Source organism: Rhinopithecus roxellana, chromosome 14, assembly GCF_007565055.1.
Source record: "Rhinopithecus roxellana isolate Shanxi Qingling chromosome 14, ASM756505v1, whole genome shotgun sequence".
NCBI classification, from domain to species: domain Eukaryota; kingdom Metazoa; phylum Chordata; class Mammalia; order Primates; family Cercopithecidae; genus Rhinopithecus; species Rhinopithecus roxellana.
The window spans coordinates 73597150-73617341 of NC_044562.1; the positions used below are offsets into that span (position 1 = coordinate 73597150).

General features: G+C 40.8%; 1 protein-coding gene across 12 annotated transcripts in view; it reads left to right on the forward strand.

Moving 5' to 3' along the window:
• WIPF1 (WAS/WASL interacting protein family member 1) overlaps positions 1-20192 on the forward strand; it is a 141372-nt gene that overhangs the window by 113290 nt on the left and 7890 nt on the right. For 5 of the 12 annotated variants that reach the window (XM_030916004.1, XM_030916002.1, XM_030916003.1 and 2 more), the window contains one exon: positions 2001-2052. In XM_030916004.1, the coding sequence (XP_030771864.1) occupies positions 2001-2052 (52 nt within the window). Of the gene's footprint in view, positions 1-2000; positions 5008-5360; positions 5447-8639; positions 8667-8998; positions 9559-20192 lie in introns of those variants that run through there. The other 7 variants (XM_010358457.2, XM_010358458.2, XM_010358456.2 and 4 more) reach the window with 4 other exon arrangements.

Here is a 20192-nt window from a genome sequence, read left to right on the forward strand (position 1 = left end):
CATATTTCTTCTCCCATCCTCCTTTAAGACTCAAGTAGGCAATGTAAGGACTAGAACTGTGTCCTGCTCACTGTTGCATCTTCCTTGAGGGGCACAGAGCCTGAAACATAAAGGGCATTTTCAAGTATTTCTTTTTAAAAATGTTCTTATAGAGACAGGATATCTCTGTGTCGCCCAGGCTGGTCTTGAGCTTCTGGCCTCAAGTAGTCCCCTGCCTTAACCTCCCAAAGCACTGGATTATAGGCATGAGCTACCACACCTAGCCTAAAAGTAGTTTTTAAATTGGTGAATTAATTTCCGCTGTCTACCAAAATTTTTTTGTACATTTGCCTTAAATATTTCCAGCATTAGGCATGTTTAATATTTTATAATGATAATGTATCACGTAACAAAAATAAATAAGGCACTGTCGAGTACCAAGTTTTCCTCTGCTCTGCAGCGGCCTCAGCCTCCCAGCCCACAGCCTGAGAGCACACCCAGACAGCCCTGAGCAGTACCGAATGCACTTGGAGTGTACTCTAATTACAGCTTTGGACTAGGCCAGCCCTCATTCTACTAACCACTTGTGGCGGGTCAGTTGATGGTCAGGGCTCCATGATAGGTGTCTGGTTTACATCCAGATGAGTCTTTTCTCAGATGCCTGCCCAAGAAAATATTTGGTGGGGATGGTGAGAGGAAGAGGCGCCTCTTTCAGTGTTTTCTCCTAACTCTTTTCCTTGCTCAGAAATTTGGTTCTTTCTCAGAAATCCCTAAGTGGACCAGTAGGGTCCCTATCAAGATCCCTACTGAGGAATCTGCCAGTTCCAGCCCACTGAGTCTCAAGAGTAGTGGTTAGAGCAGACCTACCTGATTGACACATGCACCGGGTAGACCTGTTCACAGCATCTGAGCACCTGACCTCATGCCGAATACCTGTTAAATTCTCAACAAATGTTTGTGTAGTAAATGAATTTTTCTTATGTGAATGGGTTTTAAGCCTAGTTACAGTGGACTGATAGCCCATGAATAGATTGGTTTTTGGTTTTGTTTTGTTTTTGAGACAGGGTCTCACTCTGTCACCCAGGCTGGAGTGCAGTGGCACAATCTTGGCTCATTGCAGCCTCGACCTCCCAGGTTCAGGTGATCCTCCCACCACAGCCTCCTGGGTAGCTGGGACTGTGGGACAGGCACACACCAACCTGTCTGGCTAATTTTTTGGAGACAGGGTTTTGCTATGTTGCCCAGGCTGGTCTCGAACTCCTGAGCTCAAACCATCCTCCCTCCTCAGCCTCCCAAAGTGCTGGGGATACAGGTGTGAGCTACCGCAACAGGGCCATGAATAACTTTTAAAAGAACACATTGATAGAGCACTTGAAAAGATGCTCAACATCACTGATTTTTAGGGAACTGCAAATAAAACTATAGTGAGATACAACTTTACACCCATTAGGATGGCTACTGTCAGAAAAGCTTTCTCATTTTTAATTAGAAGATACCTAAATGCCCAACAAAAGGGAATTGACTAGGTAGACTGTAGTGTACTCATATTTTGAAATACAGTCTGTCATTAATAATCTTTGCAAAGAGTAATGCCTTTGAAAGATGTTCAAACTGATTACATGATCTTATTTCTGGAAGAAAACGGGGAACTGTTCCTAAATAAAAAATATACATGTAATTGGTTATCTCTGGGTGCTGGATGAATGGGTGAGTTCTTTGTTTTTACTCATCCATATTTTCTAAATCTATAATAAACACACACTGTGATAAGAAGAAAATGATTTTTTTTAACTTTGTACAAGTACTTGGGAGCCAGTGATGGATCATCCACCATGATGTTTATTCAGAACATTACTTGCTTCTTTTCACCTCTCATTTCTCATCCACAACATATGCCAGTTAGCTGACAGCCCTGGTCATGGGGATGAGGTAGTGGGTACCCGTGCAACTATCCCCGAGTTTCCACAATGAGAACATCAGCTTTCTAACCAAAATTATATTTTGTCTGTTTTTTCACCAAGGTGGATCCAACCGAAGAGAAAGGGGTGCCCCACCACTTCCTCCCATCCCAAGGTGATCTTTGCCTGCTCTTCTCTACCCAAGCTCAAGAGCTGCTTCTGTTGCTAAGAACTGCACACCCTCCTCCCTGCTTCTTCCCTTATGCCCCATGTATGGGCAGGAGGAAAGATGGGAGGGTGAGTGGGAATATGCGTGTGTGCGTGGGAATCGGTAAGGAATGCACCTAGCTTTTCATATTGTTTATTCTCCAGGCTATTGCTTGCTTCAGCTGCAGCCGGGGTCGATAGGCTTTTGTGGTAATAGGCAGAGATGAATTGCATCCCAGCTTTCCACCAACCAAATCCAAACATTCACTGCTTATTTGCCACAGACTGTAATTATTAAAGTCCCTGAGAGCTGTTTTCTCCCATTCCTTTTTTGCATGCTTGGCCTCCTGTCTGTTTCCATGAACCACAGACCACCTAAGCAAGCTGCTGAGTAAGGGCTCACAGGAAACTTTTGCAGTCACAGGATGTCCAATCTTTGGCAGTCTGAGCTCAGCTCCAAGACAGAGCTATCCAATAGAAATATAATGTGAGCCCCATATACAATTTTAACATTTCTAGTATATTTTCAACAAGTGAAGTTAATATGCATCCAAAGTATTTCAACCTGTAATCAACATAAACTTTTAATGAGATATTTTATATTATTTTTTGGTACCGAATCTTCAAAATCCAGTGTATTTTACACTTACTGGTAGCACATCTCCATTTGGACTAGTCACATTTTTAAGTGCTCAGTGGCCACATGTGGCTGGTGGCTACTGGATTAGACAGCACAAGTCTGGAAGATGGAAGCTAGTGCAGAAACCTCTTTTAAAAAACAAAAAAGGCAAGATGGGCTTGAGCGATTCAAGAGGCAACTAAAAATAAAATTAGGACCCAGTACCTTGTTTGACACACAGTTTGACCTTCAATTTTGCTCCCGTATCTTCCCTCTTCCCTTAATATCTGTATACAAGTGTTGCGTCAAAGTACCAAGGTCAGAAATTAATTGAGTACAGTTTACTAAAGTCATGTGGAATAAAGCCACTGGAAAGAAACAGAAAGCCTGTCGGGACTTCCGGGCTCAGAACCAGCTGGCTCACGCAGTCACTTGTCAGTTGGACTTCTGCCTTGTGAAATGGAAGCAGCCTTTGTTCCTCTCTGGCTGAGCAAGCTCCTGAGGCTGGGAGAGACTAGGAAGGCTTGGTAGGAGGGGAAGAAAGTCAGGGAAAGGTGTCAAATCAGAAACATGGAAGAAGAAGGGAACAGATTTGAGTTGGTGGGTAAAACTCTAAAAATCTAAATCTGATTCCTATGTAAGGGTTGAGCGAATTAGGGAGATTGCTAGTGGAAATTGGAGGGAATTTGTTTTGCATCATTTGTCTAGGTTCTATGCAAATACAGCTCCACTAAAGGACCACAGGGAAGAGCCAGCCTTGCCTTTTCTTACATGATTTTGTTTACAAAATTTTAGTAGGACTTTTAAATCTAGCTATAGAGTTGGGAAAAAATATTTCCACTTAGATATTTTATATGGTTTTGTTTAAAATGACCATTACTTGTTTTTTAAAAACACATGACCACATATGTATATGTATATCTACCTAAACGTTGTATCACGGTTTCAGTATGTTATTCATGTATTACTGGGAGATGCTAACAAGAAACCAACCCAAAGAAAATTCTGAAAAATACATTTCTATTTATAGAATAAATGTTTCATTTATATAAAAGCAAAAGAACTTAGAGTTCTAATAAATGGGATGTCTAATAAATTATGAAGTTACTGATTTGAATATATTATATTTTTATAACTTCCTTGCCAAAGTCCTGATGTAGTACATTAGAGAACCTGTGTTTCCTCTCTCATCGACCATTCGTCTGTCTTCTATACAGTCATTTGGGCTTTTTACTCAAAGAGAATCAAGAAATAATGAGGTGTAACAAGCTTGGCAAAGTGTTGGTTTTTTTAAAAAATTTGTTAATCTCTAGCAGTTTGGTAATTTAGCAGCATCATTTATTTGGGATTCTTTTATCTGATTTCAACAGTGAAAAGCATCCCTGTGATAAAGCCTAATGACCCATTTCACAAAAGATGGAGTTTGCCCTTCCTAGAAAATATGACAGAGAAAAGTCTGACTCAAAGAAAGTGGGTCTGAATTTTATAAGGGGTAGTAACAATTGGACAATTCCTTTGCATATCTGAACTTGGCAGGTACCATTCTAAATTTGAAACAGGGTCATAGCTCAAAGTTGCCATTCATCCAGAATAGAGATCTTTTAGAATGTAGTGCTTTAAGTGAGTGTTTCATTAATACACCTACACCCTTTCTTTGAAAGTTTGCAACCTAATTGCATCTAAAACTTTGAATAAGTTCTGTGGTAAAATCTTAAACTATGGAAAATTACAAAAATGAATATTTTCTTCCCTGAAATCAGAGCTTACATGTGTGTTTTTTTCATAAAATTTTCAGATAAATGTATTCAACATGTAATACAGTATTTTAACATTCACCTCTTATTTTATATTGAAATGTATTACAGTATTAAAACTCAGTGTTCAGTATTTATTTCACTATGCATATTATTTAGTAAAAGCCAGGAGAAATGTTTAATCCAATGGTGCCTTACTTTGTGATTTAAAAGAAGTCAACTTTTTTTATGTCTAAGTAGCAGATTATTTGCATATTTGTAAAAACTGTTAGGTCTTTATATTTTAAATTGTAATACCAGTTTTGTTATTTTAGTAGCAGAAATGGGATGATTGTTCAAGTTCCCAAAAAATGTTGGCGTGAAATTAATTTTTTCCTCCTTATAGTCAAGGACGGTAGAGGAAGAAAAACATTTTTTTCATACCATGCACTATGTAAACAGACACATTTTGGTATCTGTGTCATCAGGACAGTGTAAATGGTAGGGTAGAGACTCCCCTAGACATCTGCATCTTTGTAAGTTAGCCAGACAATAAAGAAAAGCAGAATGATATGGTGTCAACTGGTGGTTTTTCTTTTAAGTATTGTTTATGTAAATATAAACAAAAAACAAGTGTCTGTTTTCTGTTTTAAACTGTGGAAAAGACAAAAAAAGGTTTGTATAAGTAAGTATTCATTGCACCTACTTGCTAATCCAGTCTGCATTTTTTCTGAGAATCTGCATCTTAGTCAAAATCTGTTTACTTGAGGCAGATGTTTCTACGAGGAGGTAAAGATGGATGGCTGAAGCAATGGATGATGAAATGACAAAGACTGGCATGGATACTGATAAATACAGGAAAGGCCAATGGGAATTTAGGAGCCTGATAACTTTCTTAATTATCTGTTCTATGTGTATATACAGATCTCAATATAGAAGAACGGCTAAGAGCTTAAGACCTGGCTCTTACTTGCAAGTCACTTCACTAAACCTGTTTCCTTATCTATAAGGTGAGGAACTATCTTATAGCATTAATATATGCATTAAATGAGATAATGCACTCAGCATTTAGCCTTAGTGTAAGCACTCAATAAGGAGTAGCCACTATTAGTTTGAAGTAGGAAACAAATATTTATATAATGATCCCAAATTAACTGAAGCCAAATCCACTAGAAGGGGATGTACCAGTGTACTTTGAAAGGAAAGGAACACTAGCTCCTAGATTGAAAAAATATCCATATCAGAAATGCAAAGCAACCTCTACATAAGTAAGGGCCACCTCATCTACTGTCCTCCCTGTACCTCCAGGCCTGGAAAATGAAATTTTACCGTGCTTCAGTCATCAAAGAAATATTATTGGGTTCGGTATGAAATAACAGAAAGTAAGGGCCAGAAAGAACCTCACAGATAGGGCGACCTTAGAATTTATGATCCACAATGGAACATGTTTGAGAGTGGAAGGGGTGCTAATAGTTGCAGTGGCAAAACAGGTATAAGTCTGGGTTGCCTTGGAAAATTGGGCCATGTGGTCACCCCACTCAGAGGTCATCCAGTCCAACCGTCTGGGCTCACACATGGGCAATTTAAGGCCCTAAATGATGTACTGATGACGGACAATGTGACTTCTCACTGTACTGTCCCATCTTCATAGTCCTTCCTGCCTCTCTCTGTCACTGTTTCATGTGTCTTTCGCATTGGCTGGAAAGAAAAGGCCAAATGGAGAGGTTACAGCGTCACAGCAAAAGCCGTGCACCCACAGACCTGCATTTGGATTCTGGCTCTGCCACTTGCTCCCTTTGAGGCCATAGACAAGTTATTTAAGTCTGAGTTCTAGCTTCCTTGATTGCAAAATGGTTACAACGCTTAAATAATACACATCCAGAAGCTTTGTAGGTGGTTTATTGAAAAAAATAAATAAATTTTAAAATAAATAAGTAAATATGCAAAACTCAAGCAAGATACTTGGCACATGTTAGGCACTCAATGAAAATTAACTCCATTTCATTTCTTTTTTTTTTTTTTTTTTTTAATTATACTTTAAGTTCTAGGGTACATGTGCACAACGTGCAGGCTTGTTACATATGTATACTTATGCCATGTTGGTGTGCTGCACCCATCAACTCGTCAGCACCCATCAATTCATCATTTATATCATGTATAACTCCCCAATGCAATCCCTCCCTCCTCCCCCCTCCCCCCTCCCCATGATAGGCCCCAGTGTGTGATGTTCCCCTTCCCGAGTCCAAGTGATCTCATTGTTCAGTTCCCACCTATGAGTGAGAACATGCGGTGTTTGGTTTTCTGTTCTTGTGATAGTTTGCTAAGAATGATGGTTTCCAGCTGCATCCATGTCCCTACAAAGGACGCAAACTCATCCTTTTTTATGGCTGCATAGTATTCCATGGTGTATATGTGCCACATTTTCTTAATCCAGTCTGTCACAGATGGACATTTGGGTTGATTCCAAGTCTTTGCTATTGTGAATAGTGCCGCAATAAACATACGTGTACATGTGTCTTTGTAGTAGACTAATTTATAATCCTTTGGGTATATACCCAGTAGTGGGATGGCTGGGTCATATGGTACATCTAGTTCTAGATCCTTGAGGAATTGCCATACTGTTTTCCATAATGGTTGAACTAGTTTACAATCCCACCAACAGTGTAAAAGTGTTCCTATTTCTCCACATCCTCTCCAACACCTGTTGTTTCCTGACTTCTTAATGATTGCCATTCTAACTGGTGTGAGATGGTATCTCATTGTGGTTTTGATTTGCATTTCTCTGATGGCGAGTGACGATGAGCATTTTTTCATGTGTCTGTTGGCTGTATGAATATCTTCTTTTGAGAAATGTCTGTTCATATCCTTTCCCCACTTTTTGATGGGGTTGTTTTTTTCTCGTATATTTGTTTGAGTTCTTTGTAGATTCTGGATATTAGCCCTTTGTCAGATGAGTAGGTTGCAAAAATTTTCTCCCATTCTCTAGGTTGCCTGTTCACTCTGATGGTAGTTTCTTTTGCTGTGCAAAAGCTCTTTAGTTTAATTAGGTCCCATTTGTCAATTTTTGCTTTTGCTGCCATTGCTTTTGGTGTTTTAGACATGAAATCCTTGCTCATGCCTATGTCCTGAATGGTACTACCTAGATTTTCTTCTAGGGTTTTTATGGTATTAGGTCTAACATTTAAGTCTCTAATCCATCTTGAATTAATCTTCGTATAAGGGGTAAGGAAAGGATCCAGTTTCAGCTTTCTACTTATGGCTAGCCAATTGAAAATTAACTCCATTTCATTTCTTAATCATTTTGCCATCAAACCTCGGCCGTATTCATGATGGAATTCTCAAACACAGTCAAAGAAGTCTTAACAAAATTCATTTACAGAATCTTTAGGAATAAAAACCGCTTTTAAGTCTGGCCTCAATTGTTCAAAGTGGAAGTATTTATTTGATTCATCCATTTAGTAAGTTTTTATTGAGCCCTTACTGTTTACCAGCTTCACCATAAATGACCTATTAATAACTGGTATCTCCACCATGACTGTAGTGGTCAAGCGATCTCTGAGTAGCAGTTAAGGAGGCCAGCACCCATTCCAAACAGGCATGGGGGCAACTTCAGTCACCCAAGCCACAGAGGGCTTGCATACTAGTGGAGAAGACACATTAAAATAGTTCTTGCCCCCTTAAGTAATTTATTTGCTTTCTTTTTTTCTAATCAGCAATGTTACGGTAAATTCCACTAGTTTTTAAAAAATTGTTAAACCTACAGGAACCTTGAAAAAAACAGTATTTGGGAAGATTTTTGATGACCAATAAGTTACATCTTTTGGGTTTTGATTAATTTGGAAGGTAAATTCAAGGATTCCGAGTTCTCTAAACATTCCAACTAATTGAAGGCTCCCTGGGTACCTAATAGTCACCAGTTCCCTTCTCCCTTGTCTTCCCCCAGCCTCACTTCCCTCCAGCCTGAAAACGTGGTATTTAATGTCTATGTCTGGAGTTACATTTAGCATGTACATGTTTCTCTTACTGGTAAATGTTTATAAATGTCCCATTCATCAACATTATAGCACAAATACCTTTGTCTTAAAATGTTGCTTCCATTATTACATAGGTGCATTTATAAGAAGCTAATTAAGCTCGAGCTTTGGGATCCCCCACTTGCAAGGGGGGGGGTTCTAACTGTTTATTATTATTTTTATTTTAAAGGGTCTCATTCTGTCACCCAGGCTGGAGTGCAGTGGCATGATCATAGCTCACTGCAGCCTCAGATTCCTGAGTTCAAGCAATCCTCCTGCCTCAGCCTCCTGAGTCACTGAGACTGACTCCAGGTGCGCAACCATGCCTAATTTTTTAATTTTTTTTTTTTTTTTTGTAAAGAGGGGTGGTCTCGCCATACTGCCCAGGCTAGTCTCAAATTCCTGGCCTCAAGCGAGTCTCCCACCTCAGCCTCCTAAAGTGCAAGGATTACAGGTGTGAGAGACTGTGCCTGGCTGGGGCTTCAAGTTAAATTCTCATTTTCATATCTAGTTTTTTATTTGTGATTTTATATTATTTTTCTTAAATAGGACAGCTTATATTGTCTAAAGCTTCAGACCTCACAAAACCTGGACCTGCCCTTGCAATTCTGCCTTGCTCAACTTCTGGTGGAGAACTCAACCAAAGTGAATGTCTTAAAAACTTTAAGTCACCAGCTTCCCGTGAGTGACAGATACAAGAGGACCAAAGTGTTTGCCTCCTTCATACTCCCTGAGTGACCTGTCAATGTCTCTAAAATAACGTGGTCATTGCATTGCCCACATTGCATTAGAGTCAAAAGCCCCAGAACGTGACCTATCTGAGAAAATATGTTTGACCTTTGAGGTCCCCGGAAAACAAGTCTAGCTGTTAATAGACGTTGAGCTCAAATTCAGCTTAAGTTTTGGCCAGGAAGATGCATGCCAGAACACCTGGAATATCCATCATGGACTTAAATACAGTTTTAGTCATAAGGACTCCCACCGTTTTCCTGTTTTCTGTCTGCCTTGGTAAGTTAAAGTTCACCCATCAAAATGCTATCTATCTCAGATCAGTTCCAGAAACAAAGAGCAGCAAATAATTGGAAAAACCCACATGATTTAATGGAGCTGTTGTACTCCCTGATATTTATTTGTACATTTACTTATTCAAATCATCAACAAAAGTTGAGGAACTATAATTTATTAAGCACTAGGAATATAAAGACATATATGATATAATAGGAAGTTTTTAAATACTAGTCCCAGAACCAAGTGTGAGTTTAAATTCTAGATCTAACAAAAACTTCAGCCAGTAGGTACAACCCAACCCCATCCTACAACTGGTTCTGGAATGCATCTCATCACAGACATAGGGCTGTTTGGCTGGCTGTGAGCATGCAAGGAAAATTCCCACTCATGCTTGCTCCTTCAAGATTTACTCTTGGAGCAAAAGCGTGAACAGTCCCAAAGGAGGCCACCATGGGAAAATGAAAAAACATCTAACACAGTAATGAACAGTAATTTTATACCATCAAGACATGCTACCGTGGTCAGGCACAGTGGCTCACACCCATATTCCCAAGACTTTGGGAGGATTGCTTGAGTCCAGGAATTCAAGACCAGCCTGGACAACATAGCAAGACCCGTATCTCAAATAAATTTTAAAAATTAGCCGGGCATGGTGGCATATGCCTGTACTCCTAACTACTCAGGAGGCTGGGGCAGGAGGATCACTTGAGCCCAGGAGTTTAAAGTTGCAATGAGCTATGATCCTTCCACTGCACTCCAGCCTGAGTGCCACAGACCCCATCTCTTAAAACAATAAAAAATTTTTAAAAAGAAGACACTCTGCCTAATTTATGTATCTAAATAACAACACAAATATTGTCTTTCTTTTTCATATAACCACCACCAATACTACAATTTGATCTAGGCTCTTTACAAATATTATGGCCAATCTTTGTATCGTTACAGGTAGAGAAATCAAAGCCTGAGTGGATTAGAAATTTGCCTCAAGCCACTTGCCTTAAGTGGATGAGAATTCAAACTCAAAGCTGCCTGATCAAATTTGAATAGGGAGTAATATCATTGTTAACTTTTCATTTGTCAGTTTAAAAAAATACCGCTATTTCCTATCAGTAAGGACTTTTAATGAGCCAAGACAATGGAAGACCTCATTTGAGAATGAGATAGTTGGCTCAACTGAATAAACATAGCTTCCTGGAAAGCTCCTCCATTGTTCTCACTTTCCTCATTGGACTGTGGACTGGCTCTGCATTTACCACCTGGGGCACATTGCTTCTTGGATGTGATCCAACTTCTTTTGGTTCTTTGCAGTTTAGGGGGTGGTTATAATCCCTGCCTTGAAGTTTTAAAAAGGATATTATATAAATTTGCTTTTCAGCTCATCTTATCAGATACCTGCTACCTTTTAAGGTGATCTCAGAGAAACCAATAAAGTTCAGATGTCATTTCATTAAGCAGTTACAGGTAACCTGTAAGATCCCCATGTCAGAATCAAACTGCAGTGTGCCTAGTTAATTTGCTTTCCTGTGAATCTCCCTTCCTTTGTACTGTTCATTATTTATATTTCTACTGTTCTATCATAAATTTATAGTATTAAATTTCTTTTTCACTGTCCTTGGAGTTGGAAAATCCATGTGGCTCTTTTAAATACCAAATAATAGGATTTGCTTTTTGGTAATAGCCAGAAGTAAACCTTGTGTTCTTTGCCTCCTCATACTACCTAACACTCCGTAGAACAAAAAGCAGTCATATTCAACACAACTGAAAAGAGTGGCTCCACAGTTTTCAGGCATTTTTACATACCTTATGTCATTTGTACCCCACAGCAGCCCTCGGAGGAAGGAGGAAGAAACTGAGCCCCATGTCACAGGTGCAGGGCTAAGGCCTGAGAGAGGAAGTAACTTAAGGCCTCACAGCTGTTAGGCTTACAAGCCAAGACTAAACTCCTCTGACTCTTTCAGTCACATTCTTTTCACTGCATTTCTGTCCTTATTGTCTTCATTCATTTGACAAATATGATTGTGCATCTTCTCACAACAGAGAGAGCGTGAAGTAAGCCCTGCTGAGGATATGCAGGTCAGTACTGCAAAATGCCTGTATCTCAGGAAGCCTATGGTCTTTGGACGGGGCTGAGGCAAGGACGTGAGGAACTCTAGAACTAGGCAGAGTACCTTAATTGTTATTCAAAGTCCAGATGCAACGCATCAGGAGGATCCAAAGAAGCTACAACACCTGTGAAAGGGGTTGAGCCTCACTGCTTCACCCTCACAGGCACTGCTCTACCCCACTGATTTAGACTTGCAGTGTCTCTCAGAAGGAAAGAATCACCTGGAGTGCTTGTTAAATGCAGATTCCTGGGCTCCACCTCAGACCCCAAAATAAGAATCTCCTGGAACCCAGGGAATTTGTATTTTTAGCAAATTTCAAGGTCATTCTGATTCACATTCAGATTTCAGAAACACCACTCTAAATGGATTTTGCCCTTGCACTGGGCCTCTAAAACAATGTATTCATAAACCTGGAACCTGGACTAAAACATGAAACAAAAAAAAGTATTAAAATATATAGGATATATGAAATAATGTGGATGACTCCATCTCCATAGACTGACAGAGCCCGCATCCATTTATTTTATTTTATTTATTTATTTATTTATTTATTTATTTATTTATTTATTTATTTATTTTTGAGACAAAGTCTCTCTCTGTCTCCCAGGCTGGAGTGCAGTGATGCAATCTGGGTTCACTGCAACCTCTGCCTCCCAGGTTCAAGCAATTCTCCTGCTTCACCCTCCCGAGTAGCTGAGCTTACAGGTACATGCCACCACACCTGGCTAATTTTTGTATTTTTAGCATAGTGAAGCAGGTTTCACCGTGTTGGGCAGGCTGGGCTCAAACTCCTGACCTCAAATGATCCACCCGCTTTGGTCTCTCAAAGTGCTGGGATTACAGGCATGAGCCACCAAACCCAGCCAAGCCTGCCTAAATTAAGATAAAAATATATGAAATAATATGAAAATTAAATCACCAAGATGGTGTTCACTTTTTGTCATACTGATTCACTTCATTTAACACTGTCCCATGTGTGCCGACTCATTAGAATGCTATTGTCTTGAATATGCAGTCCTTCAAAAATTTTTCTGTTAGGTAAACCTTGAGGATATTATGCTAAGTGAAATAAGCCATTCAAGAAAAGACAAATACCAAGTGAGTCCTTTTTTTTTTTTTTTTTTTTTTTTAATAACAGAGATGGGATCTTACTGTGTTACCCAGCTGGTCTCAAACTCCTGGGCTCAAGCAATCATCCTGCCTCGGCCTCCCAAAGAGCTAGGATTACAGGTGTGAGCCACTGCACCTGCCTGAATGATTTCACTTTTATGAGCTATCTAAAGTAATTGAATTCATAGAAACAGAAAGTAGAATGGTGGTTGCCAAGGGCTAAGGGTAGGGGGGAAGTGGGAGTTGTTTAAAAGGTATAGAGTGTCAGTTTTACAAGATTAAAAAGTTTGGAGATGTGTTTCACAACAGTGTGAATATACTTAACAGTATTCACCATACACTTACAAATATTTAAGATGGTGAGTTATGTTATGTTTTTACCACAATAAAAATTATCTCTATATCTACCTATCTATCATCTATCTGTCACCAAATTCTGATGACACTTTTCCCTCATGCTACATGCTACCCTATCCTCTTTGCCAAATAAAACTCCTACAGCGACAGCACTGTGCAGTCCTGGCCAGGGAGCATCAGCGCTCTGTACTGAGTGGGTGTTTTACTGCGTTTCTTTCAGCGTGTTGGCAATGTGTGGCCCCTCTCCATACCACTTTCTGGTGAGTTCTGGTAAACAATTTTGGTCCATTGTGCTGTCAAAAGGTAAATAGTGTGGCTTCTGCCATAAAGAAAAATAGAAGAGTATCATTGTGGATGTTAAAAATGTTTAAGCACACTTTGGGAGGCTGAGGTGGGCAGATCACGAGGTCAGGAGTTCAAGCCCAGCCTGGCCGACATGGTGAAACCCTGTCTCTACTAAAAATACAAAAATTAGCTGGGTGTGGTGACATGCACCTGTAATCCCAGCTACTCGGGAGGTTGAGGCAGGAGAATTCCTTGAACCTGGGAGGCAGAGGTTGCGGTGAGCTGAGATCATGCCACTGCACTCCAGCCTGGGCAACACAGCAAGACTCCATCTGGAAAAAAAAAATGTTTAAGCAGCTCAAGATGATGTCAAGGAAATGAAGTCTCAGTGATAGAGGGGAGCACCAACAAGGATTCAGGGTGGTGAAGTCCTCACATGATGAGGAGCATCATAAACATTCCTCCCACCAGGGAGGCTAAACAAACAATTATGACTGGTAATGGGAAGAAACTATGGCCTGGGGCACACTGTGACCTCAGGAGATTTAAAGAGAAGAGAAAACTCACTGGAGAGGAACCTGGACTCAAGAGACTTGGCCAAAACAGCCAGTTCGCTGGGGCCCCCTTTCCGGGAACACATGCCCCCTCCAGCTAACAAGGAACACCTAAAGTGTTGCTGGGATTGCAGCCTCCACACTTATCAGTGTTTCACTTTAGGGAGGGGAGAATGAGTTACAAGATGCTGGAGCAGTGATTTTCACACCTCATCGCACCTCCTGCAAGGCTTGTTAACACAAGAGTCCCGAGTGCCTATGCCCACTGCTAGGGATTCTGATTCAAGAGATCTGGGGTAACGCCTGAGAATTTGCATTTCCAACAGGTTTTAGAGAAATGCTTGATGTTGCTGGTCTCAGACCACACTTGGAATAGCTCTGGTGCACAATCACAATGAAACAGTTTACTTTGTATTAAATTACTCTGTATGTATAGCATCTAACCTAAATACATTGTCCGTAATTTGCATTATAGTTGAAGACACTTAGCAGAGAAAACGAGAAAAACAGTATGGTATTTTATTATCAAGAACATAATTATGACTTATAATTACCTAATACTCTCTCTTTGACCATTAATCATATCTATGGATCTTTTTTGTTGTTTTTTCCCTTGCCCACACATCATGGAGGTTGGGGTAGAATCCAAATGTTAATAAATGTTAATTATGGATTTTTAAAAATCAAACCAAAACAGCAAAAATCATGAAAAAAGTAAGCTGACAAGCTTCCACCTTAATCATCTCAAGGTTAAATAATGATCAGAATTATTTTAGTTGAAGCACTTATGTTGCATCTTGATGTTTGACTATCATATAAATATAACTGTGCTATTAGGCTCTATTTTTCATTGCAGATGAAATTGATGCATCTTTGTGTGGTGCAAATCTGACATAGTAAAATTGTTACTCACTAGGTAGGATATTCATAAAAATGTAATTATCGTCATCAGAACAGTCTTTAAACTCCGAAGCAGAGACAACCAGATTCATTATTGCCAGTTCTCAATCACTTCCCATATAATAAACTTCTTAAAGCAGCCTTGGAAATCATTAATGTCTTACAGAGGGAATCTATTCTAATCAAACAACAAAAGGTGCTGGGAGATGGTGATGAGAACTCAAGTTGGCCTCCTCTGCCTGACTTTGGACAGGATTGGACAGAGATTTAACATATTTCATTCGGTTCGCTCACCAACAAGTTTTACTTTGTTTTCTTGTGTGTGTGATTATTCTATTCTATTCTATTCTATTCTATTCTATTCTATTCTATTCTATTCTATTTTTGAGACAGATTCTTGCTCTGTCTCCCAGGCTGGAATATAGTGGTGCGATCTCGGCTCACTGCAACATCCACCTCCCAGGTTCAAGCAATTCTCTGCCTCAGCCTCCCGAGTAGCTGGCATTACAGATTACAGGTGGTCATCACCATGCCTGGCTAATTTTTGTATTTTTGTATTTTTAGTAGAGAAGGTGTTTCACCATCTTGGCCAGGCTGGTCTTGAACGCCTGACCTCAGGTGATCCACCCGCCTCAGCATCCCAAAGTGCTGGGATTACAGGTGTGAGCCACAGCACCCGGCCCATAATCAATTCTTAAAACCAGATTTCAAGTTGAAGCTTGTCCCTTCACCTGTGTGGGGCCTTCTGCAGCCAGGAAGCCAGGTAAAGGGGGGCGGGAGGCGTCTTTTCTTGTCTTTCACCTACTGTTACCAGCTTTCTGCCTTCATTTTACTACCATGATTTGTTCCAGGCTCAAAGCAGGAAGAGGGAGGAGGAAAGAGAGAGGGACGATCAATTAATTGATCATCTCATAAGGCAGATTCATTCTTTCTGGGTTAGCTTGTGATATTTAAAGTTACCTCTCCCTTGTCTGATGCTCTCATGGGGTCTTCAGAGACACCACCGCCTCCATGGCTGGGATTGTTTGTTGAGGTTCCCTTGATCAGCTCTGCCTCAAAACTCTGCTTCTCCCCGCTGAAGCCTGAGAGTCCCTCTAGGTGGCCCTGTTGGACAAGGGCTAAGCCTTCTCTCTGTCTCTTTCTCTATCCCTCTCTCTCAACCAACCCAGGCCCATCTCTTTTCTAGGAGGGAGCCAAACACCAGTCGCCAGCACCGGGCAGGGATGGGGCAAAGCTCTGAAGGAAGCCCCGTCAACGGAGGGTGGCGGGCTGGGAGGGGCTTTCAGCCAGTCCTGACTTTTTGTTATGGAGAATGGCTCTTCCCTGCCCTGGGGCGCTCCGTCACCCCACAGAGTCCTGCATCAGCTCTAACACAGAGCCATTCTGTAGGCTCCCTCCTAGAAAAGAGATGGGCCTGGGTTGGTTGAGAGAGAGGGATAGAGAAAGAGACAGAGAGAAGGCTTAGCTCCTGTCCAACAGGGCCACCTAGAGGGACTCTCAGGCTTCAGCGGGGAGAAGCAGAGTTTTGAGGCAGAGCTGATCAAGGGAACCTCAACAAACAATCCCAGTCATGGAGGCGGTGGTGTCTCTGAAGACCCCATGAGAGCATCAGACAAGGGAGAGGTAACTTTAAATATCACAAGCTAACCCAGAAAGAATGAATCTGCCTTACGAGACGATCAATTAATTGATCGTCCCTCTCTCTTTCCTCCTCCCTCTTCCTGCTTTGAGCCTGGAACAAATCATGGTAGTAAAATGAAGGCAGAAAGCTGGTAACAGTAGGTGAAGGCCTCCGAGAGAGCTGGGCCTGCCCTCCCCTCTGAGCTCCTCTCCGCTCCTTGCCCGTGGGGTCCTGCCCTCAGGCCCAGTTCAGAAGGTCCGCCTAAACCAGGACTGGAGGGCAGCTCCTGCCCTCCCGCTTGGTACCTCGGTCATGAAGGTGGCATTTGAGTCCATCTGCTACGTTTTATTTTTTCAATTTATGCAGGACCTGGAGGGGGAAGACAGGTGTTACTTATTGGGCCCCTCAGAACTCCAACATCGTCTTACCTCCAAAGTAGGCAGAGAAGAGTGATGTCATGTTGCCACTTTTGAGATTACCCCTTTGAAGATTTCTTATCTTTTTATGGCACCTGTCTTTGGCTTGTCATATATATTTTGCCTTGGTGTGTTGGTGAGAGCTTCTTATGTAATATTCTGAAATGTGTCATATGGGAAATAAAGCTTTTAGAGTTTTCTTGAGAAGTAACTGATTATAGCAACTACATGAGAACATATATTTAACAGTGAAATGAAGATATTTTAGTTAAAATATTTCAGTGGAAAAATGACTTCTAAGAGGCTCAAATTTTTTTCTTGGCTTTGCACAGACTAATAAATCACCCCATTTTGCTCAACCCTAATTTTGTCATTTATAAAAATGAAAGGTTTAGCCTAAATAATCTCTCAAGTCCCTTTCCAACTTACTGTACCATGAATCTGAGAGAACTGGAAAGGAAGTGGGAGAACATTTCTTTTGTGAAGAAGGCAAGGCTAGTGATGTGAGCGTGAAGGTTAAAGATGCTGGCCCCTCATGACATTGGCGAACGTGGCCCTTCCTCCACCTGCTCACCAGAAATGCTACTGAGTGCAGACGTTTTTATACTAAGAGGTATTTGGGTGCATACGATTTAATCCTTGGCCTGATGAACTTGTAAGTATGAAGGAGAAGCTAGACTGTTCACAAATTGCTAAAACAAAATATGATGCTACATTTACCCAACAAACCTACAATTCTGTGTACAAAACATTGCAGTAGTATCACTGGAATTGTGTGTGGGCTGCTGTGAGTTCAGCATCCTCTCAGAGCACCGTGGTTCCAAGTGGAGGATGGACTTTAAAAGGTTCCATAATCAGGACAGGTTGAAAAAATAATGAATGCCACACAAATGCCCCCATACCCTTGGCCCCATGCCCCATGCCACCAAAAGGCAAAACCAAAAGACATTTCAATTGGGAAAATCATGGTGATGCTTGTCTCTTATTTTCTTTATTTTATGATTATTATTTTAAGACACAATTATCAGTCAGGATTCATGCTGTTTACAGTTTGACTACTTCATAGAAAAATGTGTCTATAAAACACCTGGTAGTTGTAAAAAGGCTTGGGTAGGGCCCAGAGAGCCAGATACACGTATGCTATTTATTCAGCTGCCCCGAGCCATTCCCAGTCTCCATACACCCAAGAACTGTCTGTCCTCTCCTAAATTTTATTTCTAATATTCTTGCTACATAGTCAGGTTAAAAAAAAATCAAACACAAAAAAAAATCAGGAAAATCAAAGCCCTGCCTCCCTGAAAAATTATGCTCAAATACAAACATTCTTTGTGGCATTTCAGGCATGTTTTGACACTGTAGACCAGAAAGATGGTTGCAAATGTTTCGATCTGATATGGCACACACATTAGATCTATGTGAAAGTTATCTGTAAAAGCAAGTCTACAAGCATCCCCTCAGCACCTCTGGTGTATCTGACTCACGGGGCTAAGTACCATAGAAGATACCCAAGATTCTGACATGTTCTGTGCCCTGGTCACCCAAGCCACAGTGTCAGAGAGAACAGTAAGCCCACTGCCTGCCCCCAGGGAGTTTTGAAGTTGCTCTTTGCTCTTATCTAATCTCAAAAGCTGAACCCTAACCCTGCCTTCCACCCTCCAGTGACTTTTCCAAGACAAGTAATATTCACCTGCTTGAATGCATCACTTCATGCATCTTTAAAGGCTTTGAACTTTCTTGTGATAATGGACGTTTAAATCAGTTGGAATACTGATTAGGTAGGTAGCTTTTCAAAGGGAGCTAGGCTCCTGCCATACTTTGTCTAATTTTAACATATTGACGAAATGGAATTTCACCTAGGCATAATCCCTGAAGAGAGGATATTTCTACTGTAGATGGATGGGGAAATTTTGCTTCTTGCAGAAGAGAAGGGCCACAATCTAAAGTGATATCCAAAACAATGAAATGAGTGGGGAAAGCCTCCGAGTGGGTGGAGAAGTTGGGAGGCGCTGTGCTATGGTGACAGTGATCATACTTTCCTAATCAGACACCAGGGCAATGGGCTGACGCATAGTCTGATCATAGGACAGGTTATTTGAAATCTGGGGTGTCTGATCGCCATCTTCATAGTGAATGAAGCCAGCAAGTGCCAGCAGCTGTTCAGAGTGAAAGTCCTTAACAATGAGTCTCTGTGAGTTGAGGGACCCAGCGGAGTGGGTGGGAAATCTGCTGAGGTCGCTTATGAGCCACAGCTTCCTCACACAACACAAAGAAGAGTTGTTACCAGGGGCTTCCTGGAACTAGTTGCTGTCACCACCTTGCTGTCTGCAAGAAGAAAGGTGCAATCTACTGACCAGTAAAACAATGATGTTTTGCTTCCATACAACACAACGTGGGAATGCAAAACACAAGAAGCAGGAGCAAGAACAGGGCAGATCATCAGCTATCCTCTGCTTTCCCAAGCTCTACAGCTCCTTCTTAAATCGATTTTGAACATCATATTTTTTTATTTTTCTTTTTTCTTTTTTTTTTTTTTTTTTTGAGACAGGGTCTCGCTCTGTTGTCCAGGCTAGAATGCAGTGGCACCATCACAGCTCACTGCAGCCTTGACCTTCCAGACTCAGGCAATCCTCCCACTTCAGCCTCCCACCACACCTGGCGAATTTTTGTATTTGTTGTAGAGATGGGTTCTTGCTTTGTTGCCCAGGCTGGTCTTGAACTCCTAGACTCAAGTCATCCTCCAGCCTCGGCCTCCCAAAGTGCTAGGATTACAGGTGCAAGCCACTGCACCCAGTCCTTACTTTTTTTCTTAAATCTTCATCACTCTGCCTGCTAATCTTGTACTTTCAATTTGAAATTGGGGAGCTGTTTCGTTGCAAAGGAGGAGATTCAGAAATTCGAATTCTCCTACTTACTTCAATAACAATGTTATGTCCAGCATATCATAATGGGAGAAAAGTCTTCCTTTACTGCCAGCACTCAAAGTCAACTCTCAGTTACGTGCTTTGAGAATAATGCTTGGAAAATATTTTAATTCCACCTCTTCTCACCAACATAGAAGTTTCTAAGCCTCCATCTCCACTTTTAAGTTGCTGTGTGCTTTTTCAACTTATATCCTATCAAAAGCTGAATGTATTTAATATATGACATCATCATATGTTACTTTTCATGATTCAATGCTTTGTGCAATCTCAATCATAGTTTTAGCTCTATTAGGGTCATTAAGGAAGAGTTCAGTTTTATGCAAAATTCAAGGTCAGGTTCCATTGGCTTTTTCTCTCCATCAAAGATTTAAATATATAGTAAACAGAAACATAGAATAGATTTATTTGTATATAATCAGTGTGTCTGCTTGGTTGTTTGTAGGTGCAAGTAATCAACTAAAGTAGA